Source organism: Varanus komodoensis, unplaced genomic scaffold (genome assembly GCF_004798865.1).
Source record: "Varanus komodoensis strain SLA01 unplaced genomic scaffold, ASM479886v1 scaffold38, whole genome shotgun sequence".
NCBI lineage: Eukaryota > Metazoa > Chordata > Lepidosauria > Squamata > Varanidae > Varanus > Varanus komodoensis.
Window position 1 is genome coordinate 4,500,782 of NW_025335909.1, and position 21,200 is coordinate 4,521,981.

General features: G+C 48.1%; 1 protein-coding gene across 3 annotated transcripts in view; it reads right to left on the reverse strand.

The window, feature by feature from the left end:
- Positions 1-21,200, reverse strand: part of ADGRD1 (adhesion G protein-coupled receptor D1) — a 148,008-nt gene that overhangs the window by 98,799 nt on the left and 28,009 nt on the right. For all 3 annotated transcript variants that reach the window (XM_044440635.1, XM_044440637.1, XM_044440636.1), the window contains 2 exons: positions 19,535-19,610; positions 11,396-11,537 (listed from right to left, as the gene is read on the reverse strand). In XM_044440635.1, coding sequence (XP_044296570.1) covers positions 11,396-11,537; positions 19,535-19,610 — 218 coding nt within the window. The remainder of the gene's footprint in view (positions 1-11,395; positions 11,538-19,534; positions 19,611-21,200) is intronic.

Genomic DNA, 21,200 nt, shown 5'->3' on the forward strand with positions numbered 1-21,200 from the left:
CTAAAAAAAAAAAATGAAATAATAATCTAAGTCCACCGAATTCACGAGACTCAAGAAAAGCTGGTTCATTGTGGGATGCATGGGGTGGATTCATAGAAACCAGAACCTGTCTGAATCCTTTCTGGAATTCTCCAACATTCCTAACTAGGGTGCTGATCTGCCTGTTGAGTGCTGTGTGAAGAGAATGCTGAGCTGCAGAAGCATCTGGCCTGAGTCAACAGGGCTACACCCGGAGCAGCCCACATGGGGCCTGGTGCCCTCGAGATATTTTGGACTCAAGTCTACACATTCCAGAGCATTGGCCATGCTAGCTGGGGCCCACAGGAGCTGAACTCCAGAGCATTAAGGGGGCTTCACATTGAGGGGGTCCCCTTTAGCACCAGTGCCTCATTCCTGCACTTTTGCAGCAGCTGGACCCTGGCTTAGAAAGCGGAGTCTGTTGCTGCTGCATCCAGATCCGGTTTGGAGCCAACAGCTTTGACCACAACAGGTGTCCTCAGTTCCTATAAACAAGACCTCGGAGGATGATTTATTTACTTATTCATTCATTTTTAACCTCCCACGTTGCCTCCTGTGGGCTCTCGGCTGTGGCCACATACACCCAAGTTAATCAGTTGGCAAGACTGAGCAATTAGAGAATTCCACCTTGTTCTTCGGACCCTGGAAACGAACATCTCCCGCATCATGTGTTATCCTTCCAGTGCTTTCAGCCAAGATGCCCAGAACATCCTGTCCTGGAGAATGTGTGTGGAGGGAGGGATGAAACATTGCACCTGCTTCAGAAAGAATAACCAGAACCTTCTACTTAGCAGCATCACTGCTGCAGTTTCTTCCAAAATACCTCTCTGCTTTTTTTACTGCCCGGTGCTATAGTTGCAAATTTAGCAGTTTTGTCTTGATAGTTCCCCTAGCTGGGCCCTCAAGGAATGGCCAAACTTTCAGGCACTTGTCTCATGCCTTATCGACACCTGGGAAGGATGGGAGATGGAGTCCAACCTATCCGGAAGGCACCTGGATGAAAAAAAAGACTGCTGCAGGCGCACTGCTATTTTCCCAACCAGGCACTGTCAGCTGTTTTTAAACAAGACCATTTCTGGGTGGTCCCCAGTACTTATTATCTGGGAAAATGGCCAGGTAGCAATTCTCTCTATTTCAGGGCATCCCCTATGGGGCAGTTCTTGGGAAATGACAGAACAGCAGCAGCGACAAGAAGGTACCACCTTTGAAGTGTCAAACTATTGCCAGCATTCATAAGGCGGCAACGTTCAAGTCCTTCGGTAGAGGGGCTGAATTTCAAAGATGCTTTGAAATTTCCCCTTAGTTTTGCACAATGATAATCCATGTGTAAGCAAAAAGAGGAAACCCAATTAGAAGTGGGCATGGGGAAAATGCCTCTGCAGAGGAAGGCACGCCTTTGTTACAATGGTGTGGTGTGGTGTGGTGTGTGTGTGTGTGTGTGTGTGTGTGTGTGTGTGTGTGCAGGGTGTTTTTTCATTCCAGGCTAGCAGGCTCAAGTTTATCTCAGGGATTGTTATTCCAGTCCCTCAGCTGTGGATGTGATTTCAGAGCGGAGGTTTTAAAAGAGAGAAGCAAGAGCCTGCGGAAAGATCACGAGCTGCACTGCAAGCGGAATTACACCTTCCTTGCCCACCGTATGAGCAGATGGAGCAAGCAAGGATGGCTTTTGCTGGGACGCAGATAAGCCGTCTAGTCTGGAATGACGGTGGAGCACATTTTATTGGTGGACCAACTGCTGGGGCCGATGCAATTGCAACATGCAGGGGAATCTTTACAGGGCCAGCTCCAAGTTTCTTGCTGCCAAAGGTTGCGCCATCCACCCCAAGCCGAGGCACATAGAAGAAGGCTGAGCTGGCCAAATTATCCTGGCGCCCGAGGCAAGGAACCCTACAAGTGCCTCCTGGTAGGGAAGAATGTAATAATCATCCATTAAACATCTAACCATTTGCCCTTTCAGGACACCCCAAAACCTGGCTGCAGGCAGAGGCCTCAGTCTGGCTTGTGATCAGGCCGGCCTGTGTGTCTGGTGCATCCATTATATACTCTGGCTAGCAAAATCACAGGGAAACTGAGAGGCATCAAATGAGGAGGTCACAGGCAAAATCTGTACAGTCAGATTTGCAAAACTTCCTCTCAGCCTAAACAAGAAGCATCTCATTGCATCTTGAAGACCAACAAATGGCAGAAGCTGTTTTCTCCATCGAATCAGCTTGGGACCAGAGCCCTTCTCCTATACGTACTTGCTTGAATCCTTAGGGGGTCTTCAGAAGCCATCTTCCAGATGCCCCCGCGGAAGGAAGCCTCTGCATCAGGAATATGGCGTATGCAATGGCCTCTTCAGTATTGCACACCCCTAGCCAGCTGCTGCTGCTGTACATTCCATGAGAGGTCATTGTCCATCTAGTAAGCCATCACGCTAGACCAACATTTTCCACCTCCATTTTCCTGACTGTTGTCCATCTTGGTCGGGGCTGATTGGTGTGCTCCAGGGAGCACAGGTTTCGGGAAGTTAGGTCTACATTGATGGGCAACTGGGAGATAACAGAAGCTGAATGTGGGGCCTAGACCTTGCCAATGCTCATCCCTGCCATGATCCATGGCTCTTGCTCCATGTTCCTATATACACAGATCTGAAGCAAAGTTTATGTCTTCAAATACTTCAGACTTCCTCTTTCAACATGGAAGTTGAAAGCTGGTGTGGGGAGAGTGGAGAAGCTAGGGCTAGAACCCTGACTTAGCCACTAAGTTTACGGGACAATCTTGGGCTAATTGTTGCAGGTACACACTAATGTATCTTATACGCTGTTGTGTCAACTGAGGACGGGGCGAAACATGAATGCTTCCCTAAGCCTCATGGAGGAATGGGAAACTATGAACACTATAAATAAAACCACGTAAAAGAACATGAACAGTTCTCAGGATTTAGAAACCACATTAATCTTCTTTCTGGCATTCTTTCCTATGAAATGCCACTAATCAATTATCTACTTAAAATAAACCTGGATTTGACAAGCTCCAGCACAAAATCAAGAAGAGATTGATCAAAAGCAAACAAGCAGCTGCCCTTCTTCCTCCTACTACAAAACCATCTGAAATACTCGGAGATGAAGTTTGCTCAACGTGGCGAGCGAGAGTTGTTCAGATACGATTTATGACCCTACATTCATTTACAATTTCAGCAGCCCCATTATTGACATCTGAAGCCTAGAAAAGTAATTTAGGTGAGGGTTTTTTTACAGCGTTATTAATATTTCTGGCAGATGAGGCTTATCCTCAAGCCCTTGCAAAGCTGTGTGGCTCCCAAAGGGCCTTTGGAACAACAGATCAGAAAAGCTCGGAGATCCCAGTTCACATATTGCACATGTAACTGAAGGATGCAATTCAATGCATGCCCAACATGAACATAAAGCAGTAAACACAGAGCCTTGCTTCCATCCCAGACATGGAGCAAGGCACAAGGCACAAGAGCAGCCCTCCCGCTCTGCATTTCATCTGGAGGAATGTGTGCAGCTGTCCAGATGAGGCCACAGCGAGGAGAAGGGGAGGAGGCAGGATCTAGATGGGGCATCAGCTGCCTGCCTGAGGATCCCCCATTTCCCATCCCAGCAGCCCTCCTTTCCTCCCCTCCAAGGCCAATCTGGTTCAGGAAGGGGTTCAGTAAGGGGTTCAGTCAGCGAGGTTTTCCACCAGGCCAGATGTCCATGTCTTCTTCTCATGCCCCACCCCACCTGGCTTCCTCCAAAGCACTGATTGTTTGGAGACTTTGCAGCTTTTGTGCAGTTTTCCCCCCTAAATTGCAAGGGCAAAGTGCCTCTCCTAGACTTTAGTGACTGGAAGTCGATGCTTTCACATTGCTGGGAGGAGGGTCTGTCTTCCCCCCCCCCTTTTGCCTTTGGCCCTGCATGCCCCCCCCCCCCCCCCGGGTGTCTCTGGAATTGGACCCCCCCCCTCCCCCGGATGACAGTGATGCTTTGCCTTTGGTTTATCACCAAGGTAGGACTGAAAGGCAGGTTGCTGGGATGCCTGGCACAGGTGCAGAAATCCTTGTTCCAGGAACAACTGAGCAAGAGGTCACTGGAACGCAAGGGAACATACAAGACGTCACCCTGGGAGTCACCAACCGACCTCACCCAGCATTCCATTCACCTGGTGGCAACGCAGCTGCCCAGGGGATGACTTGGGCCGAGTGGGGAGAAGACCCCATCTGGACCTAACGACCATTCGCTGAGGAGCCACCTTTAAAAGATGTAAGATGCGGGGAAGGGCCTTCTCAGCTGTGGCACCAGCTCCTCAGAGAGGTGCACTGGGCGTTGAGTCTTTGAGCCTTTCAGCACCGTGCTAGAGTTGTTTTATTTTCCCAGTACTTGAACTGCTAAACAAGGAGAAAGTTTTCTGCCGTTTTATACTGCATGTTATGCTGTCGCTGGATTGCCATGGCTTGTTTATTCTTTAGCTATTTATATATTTTATGCTAACTGGTTTGGGAGTGGCGTGTCATGGTTTATTTTATCCCTATGTATACTATGTTGTATTGGTTTATTGTAAACTTCTCGGACAGCATTTTGGCTAATGTGAACAGTATATGAAAGCTTTAATAAATAAACAAATATAAATAAAGCTCGCCTGCCCAAGTTCCTCGGCAACGAGTACAGATCAGGATCTCTTATTCCCCCCACAAGGAAAAGGGCCACATTTCCATTTATATGGTGGGGTGGTGAGGAGAGAGAACAGGTGATTTTTATAGTGAAGATCTTTTGTCCCTCGTGCTGCAAGCATCACAGTGCTCTATTGCCATTCCACAAGCCCTCTCTGAAAATGTGTATTATTCAGTGAAGAGGGCTTGAGACTCAGGCTGGCGAAATTGAATGTGAGGGAAAGAAAGGAGGTGTATTGAAGGGTTGAGAGGAATTTGATTGTGCCATGCCTCGCGATCAGATCTCCTCCGTGCAGAGCGACCGAAGCCAAATCACAAGGGAAAAGAGCAAACTCAATCTTGGTGTGGATCTGGGAAATAAGGTATCTTACTGGGGTGAGGGGGTGGATTCACTTAGAAGTTTGTGGGCTTGGTAACAACATCCCAACTTCTCAGTTGGAGCAGGGAAATGTTGACCCAAATCCCCCTGAAGTCACGAAAGGAAAGACACTCTTCAGTTCAGCTGTGTGCTGCACAGGTCCAAGTCTGGAAGCGTTTTGGTGGGAAGGGAAATTTATAGGTACAATTCCCGTCAACTCCCCAAATAGAGGCTGGCAGATACCATCTCCACCCTACCAAAGAAGAAGAGAAAGATCGAAACTGCCAATTTCCCTGCTGTCCAGGCACACAAACCACCGTTTGATGTGGTACAGAAGCTCTGGCAGACGCAAATCATAACAGTAAATGCTTTTTCTGCTAAGGATTGGTCCTCAAGTCACTTTCTGAAGTGAAGGAGAAACCACAGCAATGTTAACTGCTGGCTGCTGTTTTTGCTGGGTGGCTTTTCTTCTTCTGAAACTGCCTTCATGTGGCAAGAATTATAAGGAGAAGCCGTCCCAAAGGACACCCGAGGATCTTTATAGCTGCGCAGGAAAGAGGGTTTCAGCTACGGAGCATCCCCACTCGGTCTCGAGAGTCAGGACCCAGCCCACCAAGGTTAGCATTTGAACAGCCAAGCTCGTTAAGTCTCCTTGCTGCTGCTTCCCCCGGGGTGATAGGTTTATGATTTTATTGCCATATTTCTACTCCATCTTGTTTTCTTCTTGCCTGGAACTCCAAGTGACCTGCCTGGTCATCCACAACTCCAGTCCATGCTGTGTTGCCTCCTTGCATTATATTATTGAAGTATCTTGTTAATTAAAGTGGAGCAGAGCTTTCTGACGGTGTGCTGGTCCATATATAATATCGAGAAGGGGGTGGTGTTGTTTGCCCCCCCTTTTTGTGCTCTCTTTTAGAAACGTGGCCCCCAGGAACCCTGCGTGGGGCCCATTCCCATCTCTTTGCACAGAGATAGCAACAAGCTTTGCCAACTGCCAATTTAACTTTTCAGCTACTCAGAACATCAGGCCCATCATCCACAGACTTATTCATTTTTGAGCAACATCAGAAAGGGGAGACAGGGAGGGAGGAGGAGGAGAAGGAGAAGGAGAAGGAAGCTTCATCTCCAGAGAGTAAAAATATATGCTGCTATAAAAGAACCCCTTTGGTAATGTAGATGAAAGCCTTTTTAAAACCAGAAAAAACCTGGAAAACCCGTGGCTATGAAAAGCTTTAATTATTGAAGAGATTTTGGCATGATTGAAGCATTCCATATCACTTCCATTCCAAGAGCTGCAGGCGATTCAGAGATGTATTTCAGTCAATGCTGCAAATACTGTACACTTTCAAGTTCAGTCCATCTTGATTGCCTCCCCTCTTTCCCCTAAAGGTCAACAAAACTCCCCGAACCCACTGGGAGGTTAAGCACACAATTTTCTGCAGTGCAATGCTAAGGAGGCAGCTTGTTCTTTATTCAAAGAAGGGTCTCTCTCTCTCTCTCTCTCCAGCTGGCCCAGTATTATTCTGACAGGTGGTGACTTTCCAGATCCCAGGCAGCAGTTGCTCTTGTCACCTGGGATCCTTTAGTTAATAGATCTATATTCCATGTACCATCCATATATATATCACGTGTGTGTGCGTGTGTATTCCACGTACCTCTCTAGATAGATAGATAGATAGATAGATAGATAGATAGATAGATAGATAGATAGATATTGGACTTTCAGCTGCCTATCAGATTCCTCACTAACACCTACCCACAACTGCCTTCACTGTTTGCAGCTGCACAGCACCCCCATCCTCGGGCAAATCCTTATTTATTCATTCATTCATTCATTCATTCATTCATTCATTCATTCATTCATTCATTTATATCCTGCCTTTTTCCTACAAAGGGCTCCAGGCAGCTTACATGCTCCTCCTCCTCCATCTTAAATCCTTCCACCTGCACTGTGTTAGACCGGCCCTGGGTGACAGTTCGCACCACAGCCCCGCGGCACGCCAGGCAGGGTGGCCACCCAGAGGATCCGTGGCGCAAGGACCAAGCCTAGCAAGTGAGCCGAGCTGAGAGCGGACCCACGAGCGTAGCTAGCGATTCTCCCACTAGGCGAGCCCTCTGCCTGCTCCAGCCAGTACAACTGCCTGCTCCAGAACTAGGTGCACGTGGGCATTCCCCCCGCCACATGCGGCGTACGGGGATGAAGTCCTTATAATGCACAAAAGCGCACACGTCGCGTGGGCAGAAACAGAACTCCACACGCAGGCCGTGTGGGCACAAAGTGGCCTTCCTGTCAAATGTTCCCTGCTGTACATGCACAGGCAATGCTCAGCATGTGCTGGGCTCAGAGGGAGAGGAAGCAGGCTCGCATGCAGAGAGCCCAAGCTGAGACAATCCAAGGGACTCCCACTCACAAAGCAGGTTTCTCACACGTTGCTACAGAGAACCAAAGGCTGGCTGGCTGGCTGGCTGGCTGGCGTTATTGTTGGTTAAATTTATGTCCTGAACTGCTGCCCAAAATAAAGCGGTGCTTAATGCAGCTAAAACCAACCCAGCTAAATCTAAAACTGAATATTAATATAGACATGACATAAAAGCCCAGCAATAAAAAGCAACAGCACGCAGCCAATTCAGACATGCCTCGGCAAAAGACAAGCCGTACAGCTTCCCCAGATAAAAAGCCTTTGCCTAACCCTCAGAAAGACAACAGGGAACAGGTGAATCCCTCACACCCACTTGGTGGGCTGCTCCCGAGCCTGGAGCTACCACCAAAAAGGCCCCGTCTCGCCTCTCCCCTAAATGTGCCCCAAACTTTAAAATAGGGAAGCCAGAGCAGGCTTGCATGGGAGAAGACAATCCTAAATTCTCGTTAGAGCCCCAGCAGCTGCTGACACCAAAGACACAACGGTTGCAGAGAATTCCCATCACCAGGGTCCTGGAGAGTGTAAAATGATGGTCTTCCCCGTACACATTACGTCCCCTACGGGTAACATTGTTGAATCATTTGCCGTTCTCTTTTGCTGGTCCTGGGCATCTTAAAGACACCTGTTGCTAATCTATTGGTGGGTGCAAGAACACACCTTGGCAGGAAAGGAAATATGATAAGCAGCAGTCATGTATGTAAATTCACCCCTCTTGCTAGAACACGATGGGACAATAATAGATCCGCGTCCCGTCCTGCGCATGATTGGAAAAACATTCATGCTAGCCAGGGAGAGAAACTGTCCTCCAGGAAAACATACGCATGTGAATATCTCTGTTGCTACAAAGGCAAATATTTTGTTCAGAGGATTTAATAGCCCTTGAGCTTGAGATATTTTATTTCATTGCAGATTCTTGATGTTTCTTGCATGTTTCTTAAAAGCAATGCTTTATGATTATTATTTTTTGTGTGAGAGAAGGGCAGGAGGACGGCATCTCAAAGACCATCTCCTGCCTGAATGGCTTCAAAATAAACATGAAAAAACAAAAAACAAGGAATGCAGCCAAAACTACCAGCCTCCAGCAAGATGCTGGCACAGAGGACTGGGCTGCTATGGAACTGGACTACAGAAATACCAGAACTGGGTTAGACAAGAAAATCCTCTCCCATAATCCACTGCATGATATTTTCAACTGGAGATGCCGGGGTTTCAACCCGGGACCTTTTCCGAGCAAAATATGGGCTCTACCACTGAACTGAGGCTCGGCTCCCAATCCAGGGGCAGGCGGTTGGTAGCCCTCCAAATATTCCTGCTACAACTTCCAACCGCACTGAGCTTTGGCCATGTTGACGGGATGAATGGGAGCTGGAGTCCAACAACAACGGGCGGTTCCGCCACCCCACACACACACACACACCCTAATTGATTTCAAGCGCCACTTCTGAAATGGCCTTTCACAAAAGAAACTGGGAGGCGGCAAAGCTTGTTCAGCAGAAATAACCTATACTTAGAATAGACAGAAACGAGGTCAAGCAGAGGACTCTGTCTGTCTTATTATTTTTACAGTTTCCAGAGTGCTGAGAAATCAAGGCTGATGTTGGGCTAATGACACATGTAACCATGCCTCACGCAACGCACAGCTTCCCTAAGAACATTGCATGCCACGACCCCTTCCAAGCCAGACTCTCGGTTTCCTTCCAGGCCTGCCCTCCCAACACCGTGCACCGAATCCTTGCTGCAGAAAGCGCTCCGGATGCCAAGGACAGAACCCACCGAGGCCCCTGGACTGATCTCAGCTCATGCAGGAACGCCAGGAAGGCAGGCCATGTTTTCAAAGCAAAAGCTGAGCAAGCAGTTCCACAACCTTCTGACTTAGGCTGCTGGGAGGGTGGTATCCGGGTGTCCACTTGTACAGAGTTCTCTGTTTGAAGCCCTAGAGAAGGACAGTCCTCTGTTTGGAGGCTGTGTTGCCCAGCTCCAGATTAAAGATGAAGAACTTAAAAAATATTGTCCGTGAGCAATTAGCACCTGGCTGGGCAGGTATATGGGTATTGCGGCCAGTTTTCCACGTGAAGATGAGATGTAGTGAAATCTACTGAGAGCATACCATCATTTATCTATATAAATATATATAAATCAGCACACGCCCGTTTTCTATACAATTTTCTGTCCTCTTTTGACCTCTTTTGGGGTGTCTTTCCTCTTTGGCTGGGAAGGGAATTCAGAGGGTCACAGTTGGTTCAGTTTGTGGTTCACACCTGTTTGTGTGGCGCACCGGACATTTCTGCCCTGTTTTGTTGGAGGGGAGGGTGTGCCCTGCAAAATCTCTCTTTGGTATTTTGCGGTGACTGCGAGATGAAAGGTGCACACCACGGAAAGCCAAGCATCTTTCAAACTACTTTCAGTTCTCCTGAAAAGCCCTGATCTCATCACACACACAATATCCTTTACAAGCCAAAAAAAGAAACTTTTTTCCAGGACTTAGTTTCACGCCCTTGTTTCCCCAACATGCCATGCAGCATCGCTCCCTTTCCTTCGAAGGCCCACAAGACACTTAATGAGCACAAAATCCATTGAAAACAGCAATGCACAAGGAACAAGAAGGGGGATTTTATTTGGGGAGGAGGGGAAGGGAAGGGAAGGGAAGTGGAGGGGGAAAGAAAAGCAACAGTAATTCAGCAAAAGCTAAAGTATTCATATGTAGCTGCAAATGTATGGAGACCAGGAATAAGGTCACCACCACTGCCCAGATTTCCAGCAGAACCATGAAGCGTTTTATCCAACTGCTACTCATTCTGAGCTGTGATTATTCATTGGTTGTTTTTGGCCTTTGGGGGCCGGGAAACAATAGGGAGAGGGTTCCGTGCCTGGGGTCCTGCTTGCCAATGCCCTGCTCTGCAATCGCCACCCTCCCTGGCTGCGTAGCTGTTCAACAATCAGTGTCAAACTGCAGTCAGTGAAGAGGAACTTCCAAAATCATAGCCAGGCTAAACAGGCACAGAAATTGCCATCTGTCACAGCCGAGGGCCATGTGCTTTTCAGAACGCCATGATACTGCCACCCAAATCAGTATCCAATTCTTAATTCAGTAGCTGGAGGATGTTCTTCCTTTTTAATAAAAACAAGTGTCTAGTCCTCAAGGCTGTGGACAAGGCCCTGTAGTATGCTGGCAATGCCTGGTGAAATCTCATACAGCACGGCAGCAGAACGGTGAATGCTGGTGCTGAATAGCAATCCCGACAGCTGCAATTACAGCGGACGGACAGGATAAAACTGCCCATAAATTTATTTATTTATTTATTTATTTATTTATTTTCCAATTTATAGCCTGACTTTTTTCCTATGAAGGGCTCAAGGCAGCTTACATCATTCTCCTCCTCCATCTTATCCCCTCAACAACAACCCTGTGAGGTAGGTGGGGCTGAGAGTCTGTGACTGGCCCAGAGTCACCCAGTGGGCTCCATGGCTGAGCGGGGACTGGAACCCAGGTCGTCTGAGTCCCAGTCCCACACGCTTAACCACGACACCACACTGGCACTACACCATAAATGCACAATCATGAATTGAAACAGAGTCACCCGTGGTCCAAGCACAGGAGACTGGACAATCTTTGCCCTCCCTAAACCAGGGAAGTGACTTCAAGGTTCATGGGGCTCTGCATCCATCGCAGCTCACCTTTTGATCTTTATAGGAGCTATCCAGGGTAGCAAACCTTTCAATGGGGTGAAGACCAACACTATGGCTCATTCCTAGAAAGCTGGAAGGAAAAGCTGCAGCAGCTGAGGAGTCCCACAGACATAGCAAGTGTCCCAGAATTCTACTTTTCTCCACACTGTATTGGTAATGCAGAATTGTCAGATTCAACTTGATTACACGCCTTTCTGCCTCGCAGCCAAAGAGTTCTGCACAGCAAAGAAGCGAATGGAAGGGTTCGCCACCACTTACCAGTTTGTGTCTCAAATGGATGGTGATGAGAGGAGAACCTGACAAATTAAGGGATAACGTTGGAGGTGGTTCCACTTTCAAGGAGATAACATAGCTGGCTGCAGAAATTATGCATTCTTTGCAAGCCACGGTTTCGGGGATCCTGAAAAGCAAACAGCGAGCATCTTAGAAGCCAGTGAGCATCTTTACGCCATTCTTATTCCAACCTAGTTGGAATAGTCTGGTAGTGCTACCTTAAAAAAATCCCAAGGCAATGACTAGACAACCCCAAACATGCCAAACAAAACATTTTACAGCTCCTCTGGAAAATATCCAAGAGTCAGACATGGGCTGCACACAGATAGGCAGCTTAAATCCTGGTGGCTTTAATGAGATTTGCTTGGCCTCGTAGGATGTTTGTTTCTAAAACGTAATACCCAGTGAACTAATCCAGTGGGATCAAAGCCGTAATGAGCACCTGAAATCAGGGCGCCTTGATGTTTATTTGTCTTGGACAATGCGGTCCACCAGCTGCAGTCCTGAAGTTGCATTTGAGGAGTCCCGGGGAGGGAGGGAAGCGGTCAACATCCTGTCCCATTCCCCCAGGATTCCATCACAGTCTGGCATGACCCAGGAATTGCTCCTGTGTCCCAGTCAGCACCTGGGAGGGCCATGAGCAAATTCAGATTCCCAGGTCCAAGGCTGGAGACAGCTCCACCGTCAGAGCTCAGAACCCTTCTCTGATCCCCAGCTTGCAGACAGCATGCCAAGGACGGTGCTGTCCACCTCTCCAAGCTTTGGGCATCAACCTGGGAGAGGTGGCGAAGGGGAGCATCCTGGGATAGGAGACTGGGGCCAGCGGAATTCGACAGTCCCTTGCAGCACGATGCTTGCACGGTGCTTTTGAGCATCAGGGGCATGGTTACCCAGACCGAGCCTCAAGGAACATGAGCCAGGATGAGGTTATCCAGGTAGAACTTGATTTATCGGTGGAGAATGAGAAGGATTTGACTCAGCTTGGTGTGTATGGGGTTCTCCTTTGAGTTTGCAAATCACCTGAACTTGCCCCATTCACATTCCAACCCCTTCATCTCTCATTCAAAAGTGGGGAACATGCAACCCGCCAAGGCCAGTGCTCCTTGCTGCCGCCGCTTAAACGCGCTGCCATCTGCAATGCTCTTCCTGGGAAACAGGATGCATGAGGACTACACACTTAGTTTCCCAGAAGAAACGGGTCCCCGCGGCCTGCCAGGCAGCTGCCCTTGCTCTGCGTCTTGTGTGAATGGCACTCCATTGGCTGCATGCTAGCACCAGGTCACGAATTTGCAGGGGGCTTCCAGCAGGGCTCCCTCAGCAGCCTCCACTTAGGCCGAGAGAAGTGGGATGCCCACATGGAAGGAGGAATATGAGAACTAGAAATAGGGGCTGTGATTTATTTCCTTTATATCCTGCCTTTCTTCTAAGGAGACTAGGGCAGCACACATGTTCCTCTTCTCTATTTCATCCTAACCACAACCCAGTGAGGTGGGTCTGGTCAAGGGTCGACCTCTCAGAGAGTTCCATGGCTGAGCGGAGCCTAGCACCCGGGATTTCCAAGCCCCTGTCTGATGCTCTAACCATCACACCAGACGAGGCTCTTCCTCGCCTTCTTTGCTGCCCTTCTAGAGTTGCCCATGTTGAAGGTCCAGTGTGGTGCCGTGGTTAGGACTTTGGATGAGCTCCAAGGAGACCTGAGCTCAAAGCCCACCGAGCCATGGTTTCCCCGGGTGGCCCTAAGCTAGCCACCCTGTGCCTGAGCTCCCTCAAAGCATTATTGGAAAAGTACAGTTGCAGGGATGGAGATGTGAGGCCAGGCAAGGGCAGGATTAAAACAAAGCAAAACACACAATAATCACCAGGTCCTTCATCAAGTGTCTTCTTTAAACAAGGAATTTGTGTCATTACAGACAAATTACATTACGAGACGGGTGCACACCTTAAATGCCAGGAGATAAATCTCCTCAAAATGAAGGTTACAAAGGGAAAACTTCCCACAAGGAAGGCTCAGTTACAGATATTCTTCAAATCATTATTTTGGCACATTATTTATAGTCCTGTTATGAAAGAGGCCCGTCTTGTCCAAAAAGTGTTTGCTTCTCAAAGATAGCATAATTCAAACCAGGATGCAAAGGGGAGCCAAGCTGGCTCGCTTTCTCTGCCGAAAGCCTGCCAGCAAAGATATTTTCCTAGCATGAGAGAATTTTGACAAGCAAGGTTTAAATAATAGTGTTGCTTTCCTTTCTCTTTTTTGCTGGGCTTAAAGGAGCCCGTTTTTTCTCTCAGAGCTGCAGTTTTGGGAGAAAAGCACCATGCACAGGGCTAGGACTTCACTCTTGGCTACCCAGCGTATTGCGAAAGCGTTATTCGCTTTTTCTTTTACCTGCCGCTTAATGCTAGAAACAACGGCTAAACGGTTCTTAATGGAAAGGCGTCTCTCTGCAATCTTTGGAATGTCACACCCTTCTGCAGGGCGGGAGCCAAGAGATGGCCTGAAGCAGCTGGAATGACACCATTGTAGAAACCCACCCGCAAACAAATGCGTACATACACACACTCATGGCTACAAGGGGCGTCCGGCTGATTTGTCTGTCGCTGCAAAGCGAGCGGCATGCCTTTGGACCCCCAGAGTAAGGGCATTTCTGGCTCCAACATTAGAGCCCTTCTGCTGCCACCCTGGAAACCCTCCATGCATGCAGACTGTCCATCCCTGCGGTGCAAGTGCAGCGTCTGAGTCAGTGGCTGAGTTCCCACAACGCGATAAGCAATCCCGCATGGTTCCCAGCATCTACCGTTTTTACCATGACCTACCCAAGAGATGACCGTGGGATTTCTGCATTACCAGGGTTTTCAATGGGCACCCATCCCATCAGTCACTGCACCTGGTGTTGAAACCCTTTGGGGACTTTGGCTCCACCCACCACTAGCGAGTGGACCCCAAGAGTTTCAGTCCTGGAATTAGACAAGAAAATCCTCTCCCAGTCCTTGGGAATTCAGTCCTTGGGCCAAAGAGGGACAATGCTCCTGATCTAAACCAGTAACACATGCCAAATATATTGAAAGCCAACTAGCAATCCAGTAGATAAAACCAGATCTATTCGGCACAGATGGGAAAACGTAATTCCAAAATCCCCACCACAATCCTACATGCATTGCCTCAGACATCTCTGCACAGGACTGCCACCTCAAAGCTCTGAGATAAGGGCTTCCAAAGATGGAGCTCGCCACGTCCTCACCGGGCGAGGTACATGAGGAATGCATGAATGAGAGGCATGATCTGAAAAAGTAGTATAGAAACGCAAAGAGGGAAAGCATGCACATTTAAAAGTTGTGAGCATTCGTAGGAGAACTGGAGCGTGATTTATGAAGGGTAAGAAAAGGCTGATCTCATACTCCTGGTGCATCCAAAGACAGAAGGGCCATCCAGAATGTAAGAGCTATGCTCTTACATATGGGCTATGCTTAAGTATACAAGTCACACTGGCCTTCAGTGAAGCCTTGATTATTGAACCTTGCAAAGTTTAAGCAGCTCAGGGCACAACACAATGCCCTCCACTGTGAATGCATGCTAGTCTCCAAAATCAGAGGTCTACATTCGTGGAATACATAGAGAGAGGCACAGCAGTGCTGATCTCCATCTCCATGATGTGCATGGCCATTAGCAGCCATCTTGATGAAGCTTAAGGATGGAGGAGGAGGGAAGGAGGCTAGGGTGCTGATGGGAGTCATTGATCCCAGCTTCCTCCCCTTCTCACTGCCTAACATGCCCCTTTTCCATCTCTCCGGGCTCAACTGCATCCTTGGAAAGACAACCAGCACGGTTGCTTCCATGCCCTCTGCAAAGAGGGTGGGAGACCACCTCCCAGAGTCTCAGCACCAAAGCTGCAGGATCTTGGAGCTGAAGTGCTGAATAATCCTATGGTCCTCCAGACAACCAGCAGGAAGCCATAAGACTGAAAAGAATCAGAGCTAACTCTCTTCAGGGCAGAGATTCTCGGTTGCATCTCTCTGGTGAAGGCCCACATTCCTTGTTGCAGCAGGAATCTCTCAGGCTCTCCCCTGGTGTGATGGACACTCTTCTTTACATTGTGATGTGCAGAAATAAAACAAGCTCCAGCAGGGCTAAGAGAATCAGGTGAGACGTACAAGGAGGCTCAAACAACTTGTCAGTTTTAGCCTGACAATAAAGCGGATGCGTGATGCTTTCATCACAGCTTGGGCTTGACAATTTCATCCCTGCCCTTCCCAGCTTTGTGCACGAATTTCCAAATTTGTATCACATGCTGTATATCCAAACTGATCTAATGTTTCCCCTCATGCACTCGGAGCAGCACAACTTTGTATGCAAGACTTACTGCTACATTTCTCACCACTGTCCAAAACACCCCAAAATCAAATCAGACAGAATCAGCAACAAGGGTGTTTGTTCGCAATCGACACCAGCAGAGCAGTGGAAGTACCCCAGACAAGCAGATTATGACCAAGTTGAGACAATGTAGATATTTCGAAATAGAAATGGCTGAAGCTATTGGGGCAGTTTACAACAGTGCATAGAAACAGTGCAATGAAATACAGTAAGAATGCAAAAAAACAAAAAATCAAAACAAAACAAAACAAAACAAGCAAATTAAAGCCAGCTGAAATCAGGGAAGAGTTATCCTGGAAGACAGATCACTTGGGACGGATAATTCCCTCAAGCCCCTGGATATCCAAGTACATCTTGACCTAATGGGTTGCCTTAACCTGACACAGGAAAGATGCAAGGCTGATGCCAGGCAGGCCACAGTGGGGAGATCATTCCGCAGGGGGAACACCCCCAGATAAAGCCCTCCCCTTTGTTGTCACCCTCCAAACCTCCCTCGGAGTTGGACCTCAGAGGAAGGCCCTGGATGTTGAGTGCAATGTCTGGGTAGATTATGGTTGGGAGAGGCACTCCATTAAGTACTGTGGTCCCAAGCTGTGTAAAGCTTTATACATTAAACCTGAAACTTCCTAGGTCATTGCAATGTCTGGACCCAGTTGTGCAAACAAGCTATGGCTTAGTAACCCAGGAAGACAACCTACAGTTTGTCATTGGGCTGTGAACTTTGGATTGCTCACCATGGGTTGTAATCTTGGCTGGGTTCAGTCAACACAATTAACCCATGTTTCAAGAACGACCCACAGTTCCACCACAACCAATAATCACCTCATTCTCACTCCTTGAGAGTGGGTAATCATGTTGTCTGAACCCAACCAAGATAACAAACCATGGGGACCAACTCGTCGTTCACAGTCCAGCAACAAACCACAGTTTTTCATGGTTAACCAGCCATGTCTCTTTCACATAGCTAGGTTCAGATAACCCACATTACAGGAACAGCACGTGGTGCAGCAACAACCCTTGAGAGTGGATATTTGGGTTGTCTAAACTCAGTCAGTGACTAGCCCAAAGTCAACAAGTGAGCTTCATGGTCAAGTGAAGACTAGCACCCGGGTCTCTCAAGTCCCATTCCATCCATCCAGGAAGCACTTCCTGACAGTCAGGACCCCGAGGGTGTGGAATGGGCTTCCATGAGAGGTGGTTGAGGCCCCATCGATGCGGGTGTTCAAGGATAGGCTGGACATCCACATGGTGGGCATGTCGTGAGTGGAGCCGGCTGGTGCCAGAGGTCAGACTAGATGGCCCGGGAGGCCCCTTCTGACTCGCTCTGTTTTCTATGTTTCATCTAAGCACTACACCACATGGACAACCTAAGAAGCCTGCTTCAGGGGTCCTGAGAATGCTCGTACTTGAATGGCCACATGGATCACAGCAAAAGGGGGTCGGGAAACTCAGGTGGAGGCGGCTTGTATGAATGAACCCATATTAAACAGTACTTTCCTCCCCACCTCTTTTTCCTATGTCAGAGGGAAGTAAAATATTCAGACCACATTTGTCATCACAAATTATTGAGATAAGACAGCTTAACTAGAGAGTGATCCATAAATTATGGCTTCTTGTAACATGGTATCATGGAAAGAAATATTGCCTGTCCCCAAGGTGATCTCCTCATGTAATCCCTCACACAGGAGCTGGCATGTCCAAGAGGAAGGGTGTGGAATCCTCTTCGTGGGATTCTGACCCAGTGTTCCTACCACTCCATTGATCACCCACCCACCCACTGTCTAGTCCTGTCGGCTAGAGCCTCCGTCTTGGCTCCTGAACGGCCTTGGCCGCTTTAGCTGGCTTCCTCTTGGCCCCAAAACCCAAGGCCCTCTTTGTCGGTCAAAACCTCCCTTCTGATGGAGTCCATCTATATTCCTAGCCAGTCCTGGCAAGGGTTTTCTGGACTGGGAGAATCTAATAGCTGCGTTTCCCCCAGAGCTTGTGGCTTCAGCCTGCCGATCAGAAGGTGCTGCTTAACAGCCGACTGAATGGATCGGCAAACACAGCATCCCGTTCCCCTCATTGGTGGGATATATTACCTTTCTATTTCGGAACAATGCATTCCAGATGTGAATTAGTGAATGCACATTTCTCACAAATGGATGCCCCCTTTTGTCCTCTTTTTCAGGGAGGTTTAAGAGGCAGCCCTACTCTCCAGATGTCCTCCCATCATCTTAGTTTAAAAAGAGAAGTTGAGAAACCTTGCAAAGTTCAGTCTGATTAGGAGAGGGAAGCTGTGAAAACCAGCCTCTCCCCTAGTTCATTTCCCCCTGCAGAGAATACCTGAGTAAATATATTTGGACAGGCTAAAGAGAATATACGATTGCCATAAATAGACTTGGGAAGTTCCTCAGGCAGGCTGGGCTGGGTGGGGCAGAGCAGTCTCAAAATGGTTTATTGCTGCAAGTTCCCTTTCTCTTTAATCTGCATTGGCGCAATGCAGAAAGCAAACGGACCCTGAAGCTGTTTTCCGCTTTGCCGGTGTAAAAAATTAGCCAGCAGTGTATGTGAAAGGTGGAGGAGGAAGCATCACTGCTGTGTTAGTTTAGCCCATCACCCTATTTCAGCGCAAACAAGATAAGACCTTTACAAGAGCAGAATTAAAAAAATAAAGCCGAGCAGAGAGAGGTTAGTCATAAAAATAATGCTCAGCCTTTAAATAGATCCAAAGAGCTACTAAGCCAGTGTTAGGCTGTACTGTCACTTTCTTTCAATGCAGCGGTTTTAGCAAGCCAAAACAAACCTGGTTTTGAAACTCTTTCCACTTGGAAATGCTTTTCCAGGGTATATTTGAGCAGCATGTTGCAGTAGCACCTGAGCGATCTTTGAATCCCAGCTAGTTGTCATTTCACATACACACAGAACCCTTCACGGTCATTATCTCCACCTCAGAAGGTGGGGCAATATCTATTTATTTGCTTTTATTTATTTAAAACTTTTGTACGCCATCCCATCACTGACGTCTCGGGATGGTTTACAAGAACACCAATAAAATATCATAAAGAGATAAAAGTAGCACAGCGATAGTATTGCTACTGTGCGAGAAGATACAAAAGTCTTGTTTTTTGTTTTTATGGAAGGCCACCTTGAGAAGGTATGACTGTGAGCCAAGGGAGACATGATGTAGAGATCTGTGAAAGAATATGCCATTTTAAGGAGGAAAAGTAACACCGCCTACCTTCCAGGATACTGGAAAATATACTTCAGGTAATGTATGTGAGCAAGCACTTGGAACACCCACACACTAACCAGAAGAGGGATTGTCCATTACGTATCGCGTACCCTCTACCTCCAATGTGCTGGAGTGACCGCCGATCCTTCATAGCCCAACAGCATCACATTTTGTTAGAAGCGGGATTGTTGGCAGGCTGGGGGAAATCCAATGGCTTGCAGAAGTACAAACCCATTAGAAAGGGTGGAGGGGAGCAGGGAGAGAGATAAAAGCTGGGGAGAGTGCATGACATTTATGTGAATGTGTGGGAGACGCAAGGAGGGTGTGGACACAAGGATGCGCTTCTTGTTCTAGGCAACCTTCCCATTAGAGAACTGAGATTTGGAAGACACAAGACCTGACCCAACCCCATCCATAAACTTGCAGAGACCCCCAGCCATCCCACAGCGCCACCTGTGAAGGTTCTTCCACACACCCACAAGGCGTTATCAAAGCTATGGGCACCATACGAAGTCACATGGTTGTGTTCTTTGAAGGAACTTACTTGGTATCCACAGGCTTGATGTTGCGGAAGAACTGGTGCATGGTATGATAGAGTACTCCCACAATGGTAATCCAGACTGGTGGGGAGTTGGGAAGAAAGAACAAGCGTTAGTGCTGAAGCTCTCGGAAAGAGTGCAAAATAGCAAAGTGGCCATTTGGAAGCACACGGTCAGCTGACAGCCTTCCCCTCTTCTTCCACTTCTGCTCTAATGGGGTTTCTCCTAACTCTCCCCCACCCCGTGAAATGAGGAACATCCACAAGCAATTGGAAGTCAGTGTGGGGGTCTTCCCACTGTGATAATGTAACAAGGCTAAACTTCCGGGTTATTAACTCATCTGTTGTAAAATCGGCTCAGGATGGCTTGGGGTTGAAAGGCAAGACACGCACCTCCGGGGACCTAAGGATCCCAGAGCTCAGAGTCCTTGTAACAGGCATGGAAATGTAAGATCGGCAGTATTGAGCCAAGTGTAATGATAGTGGATAATATGTTGGAATTGTTTTGACCTCTGTGCAAGCCACACGATACTTGATCCCTGATCCATTGCTGGATTTTTGGATGACATTTGGTATTTTGTTTACTTAATGGGGTTTGGATCTGATCTCCATTTCATTCTGGTTTCTATACTGTTTCTTTCTGGAAAAGAAAGTCCACACTTCTCCACGTTCTGTAATTACGCACTTTGGTGCTCCTCTTGCTTTACAATCAACATGTGGAAATCCTTTGAATTGGGCAGGAACCGAGGAGTGTCAGACTGCCCTAATGTGTTCTTTAGTGCCTTTGGCTCAACAACTAACCCCGTCCTGGCTCCATGTTCCAGCCTTCCTCCTAAATTCCTCTTTGCAGCTCAGCATTCCTGCCGGCAACTCTCACCTCCAACTCAGCCAGTAGAAAGATCCTTGATTCAGGCCGTCATCTCACCGCATTCTTACCTAGGAAGCCCATGAAATAAAGCCAGGGGCTACCTCCAAAGTGAAAATTTGTAGGGCTGTCTTAGAAAGTTGCACCCTTAGAAGGGAATAAACACCACTGAACGCCACACTTTTAAGAAACATTTAATGGGCTTGAACCATGGATGAACCAGGACCCAGCCCTGCAGGACTTTAGTGTGATGTTCATACGGAGGGGGTAAGTCTTTTCCTGGACCATTCTAATCAGAGCGGCTTCCTTCTACCCAGCCTTTACACGGAAGCATAGGAAGCTTCCTTATGTTCAGTAAGACCATGTCATAGGGCTGAGGTCCCTCCTGGGACTTCTGAAGGCCATGCCTTGCAGCTGCCAGAGGTTGTTATGCTACTGAAATGGCTGAAATCCCAGTGCTTCCGGCTGGAAACACGGCACCAAGGGAGGAGTGTCCACGGCCCTCCAAACTGGAAACATTGTAGAATCACAATGGCAGCAGAATCGCCACAGGGGCAGACCTGCAGCAACAACATGGCAAGGGTTGTGAAAACAGCCGCAGGGGCCTCATGTGGCCCATGGGCCAAACATTGTGCACCCTTGCTCTATGCTGACCAGCAGCAGTTCTCCAGGTCCTGAGACAGGAGTCCTTCTATCCCCTTCCTGGACTGAACCTGGGACCTCCTGCCTGCCAAACACAGGCTCCCCCATTGAATTGCGCCCCTTTCCTAATCTAAAGGAGGCCTGAGACACACGTTCTACCACGCG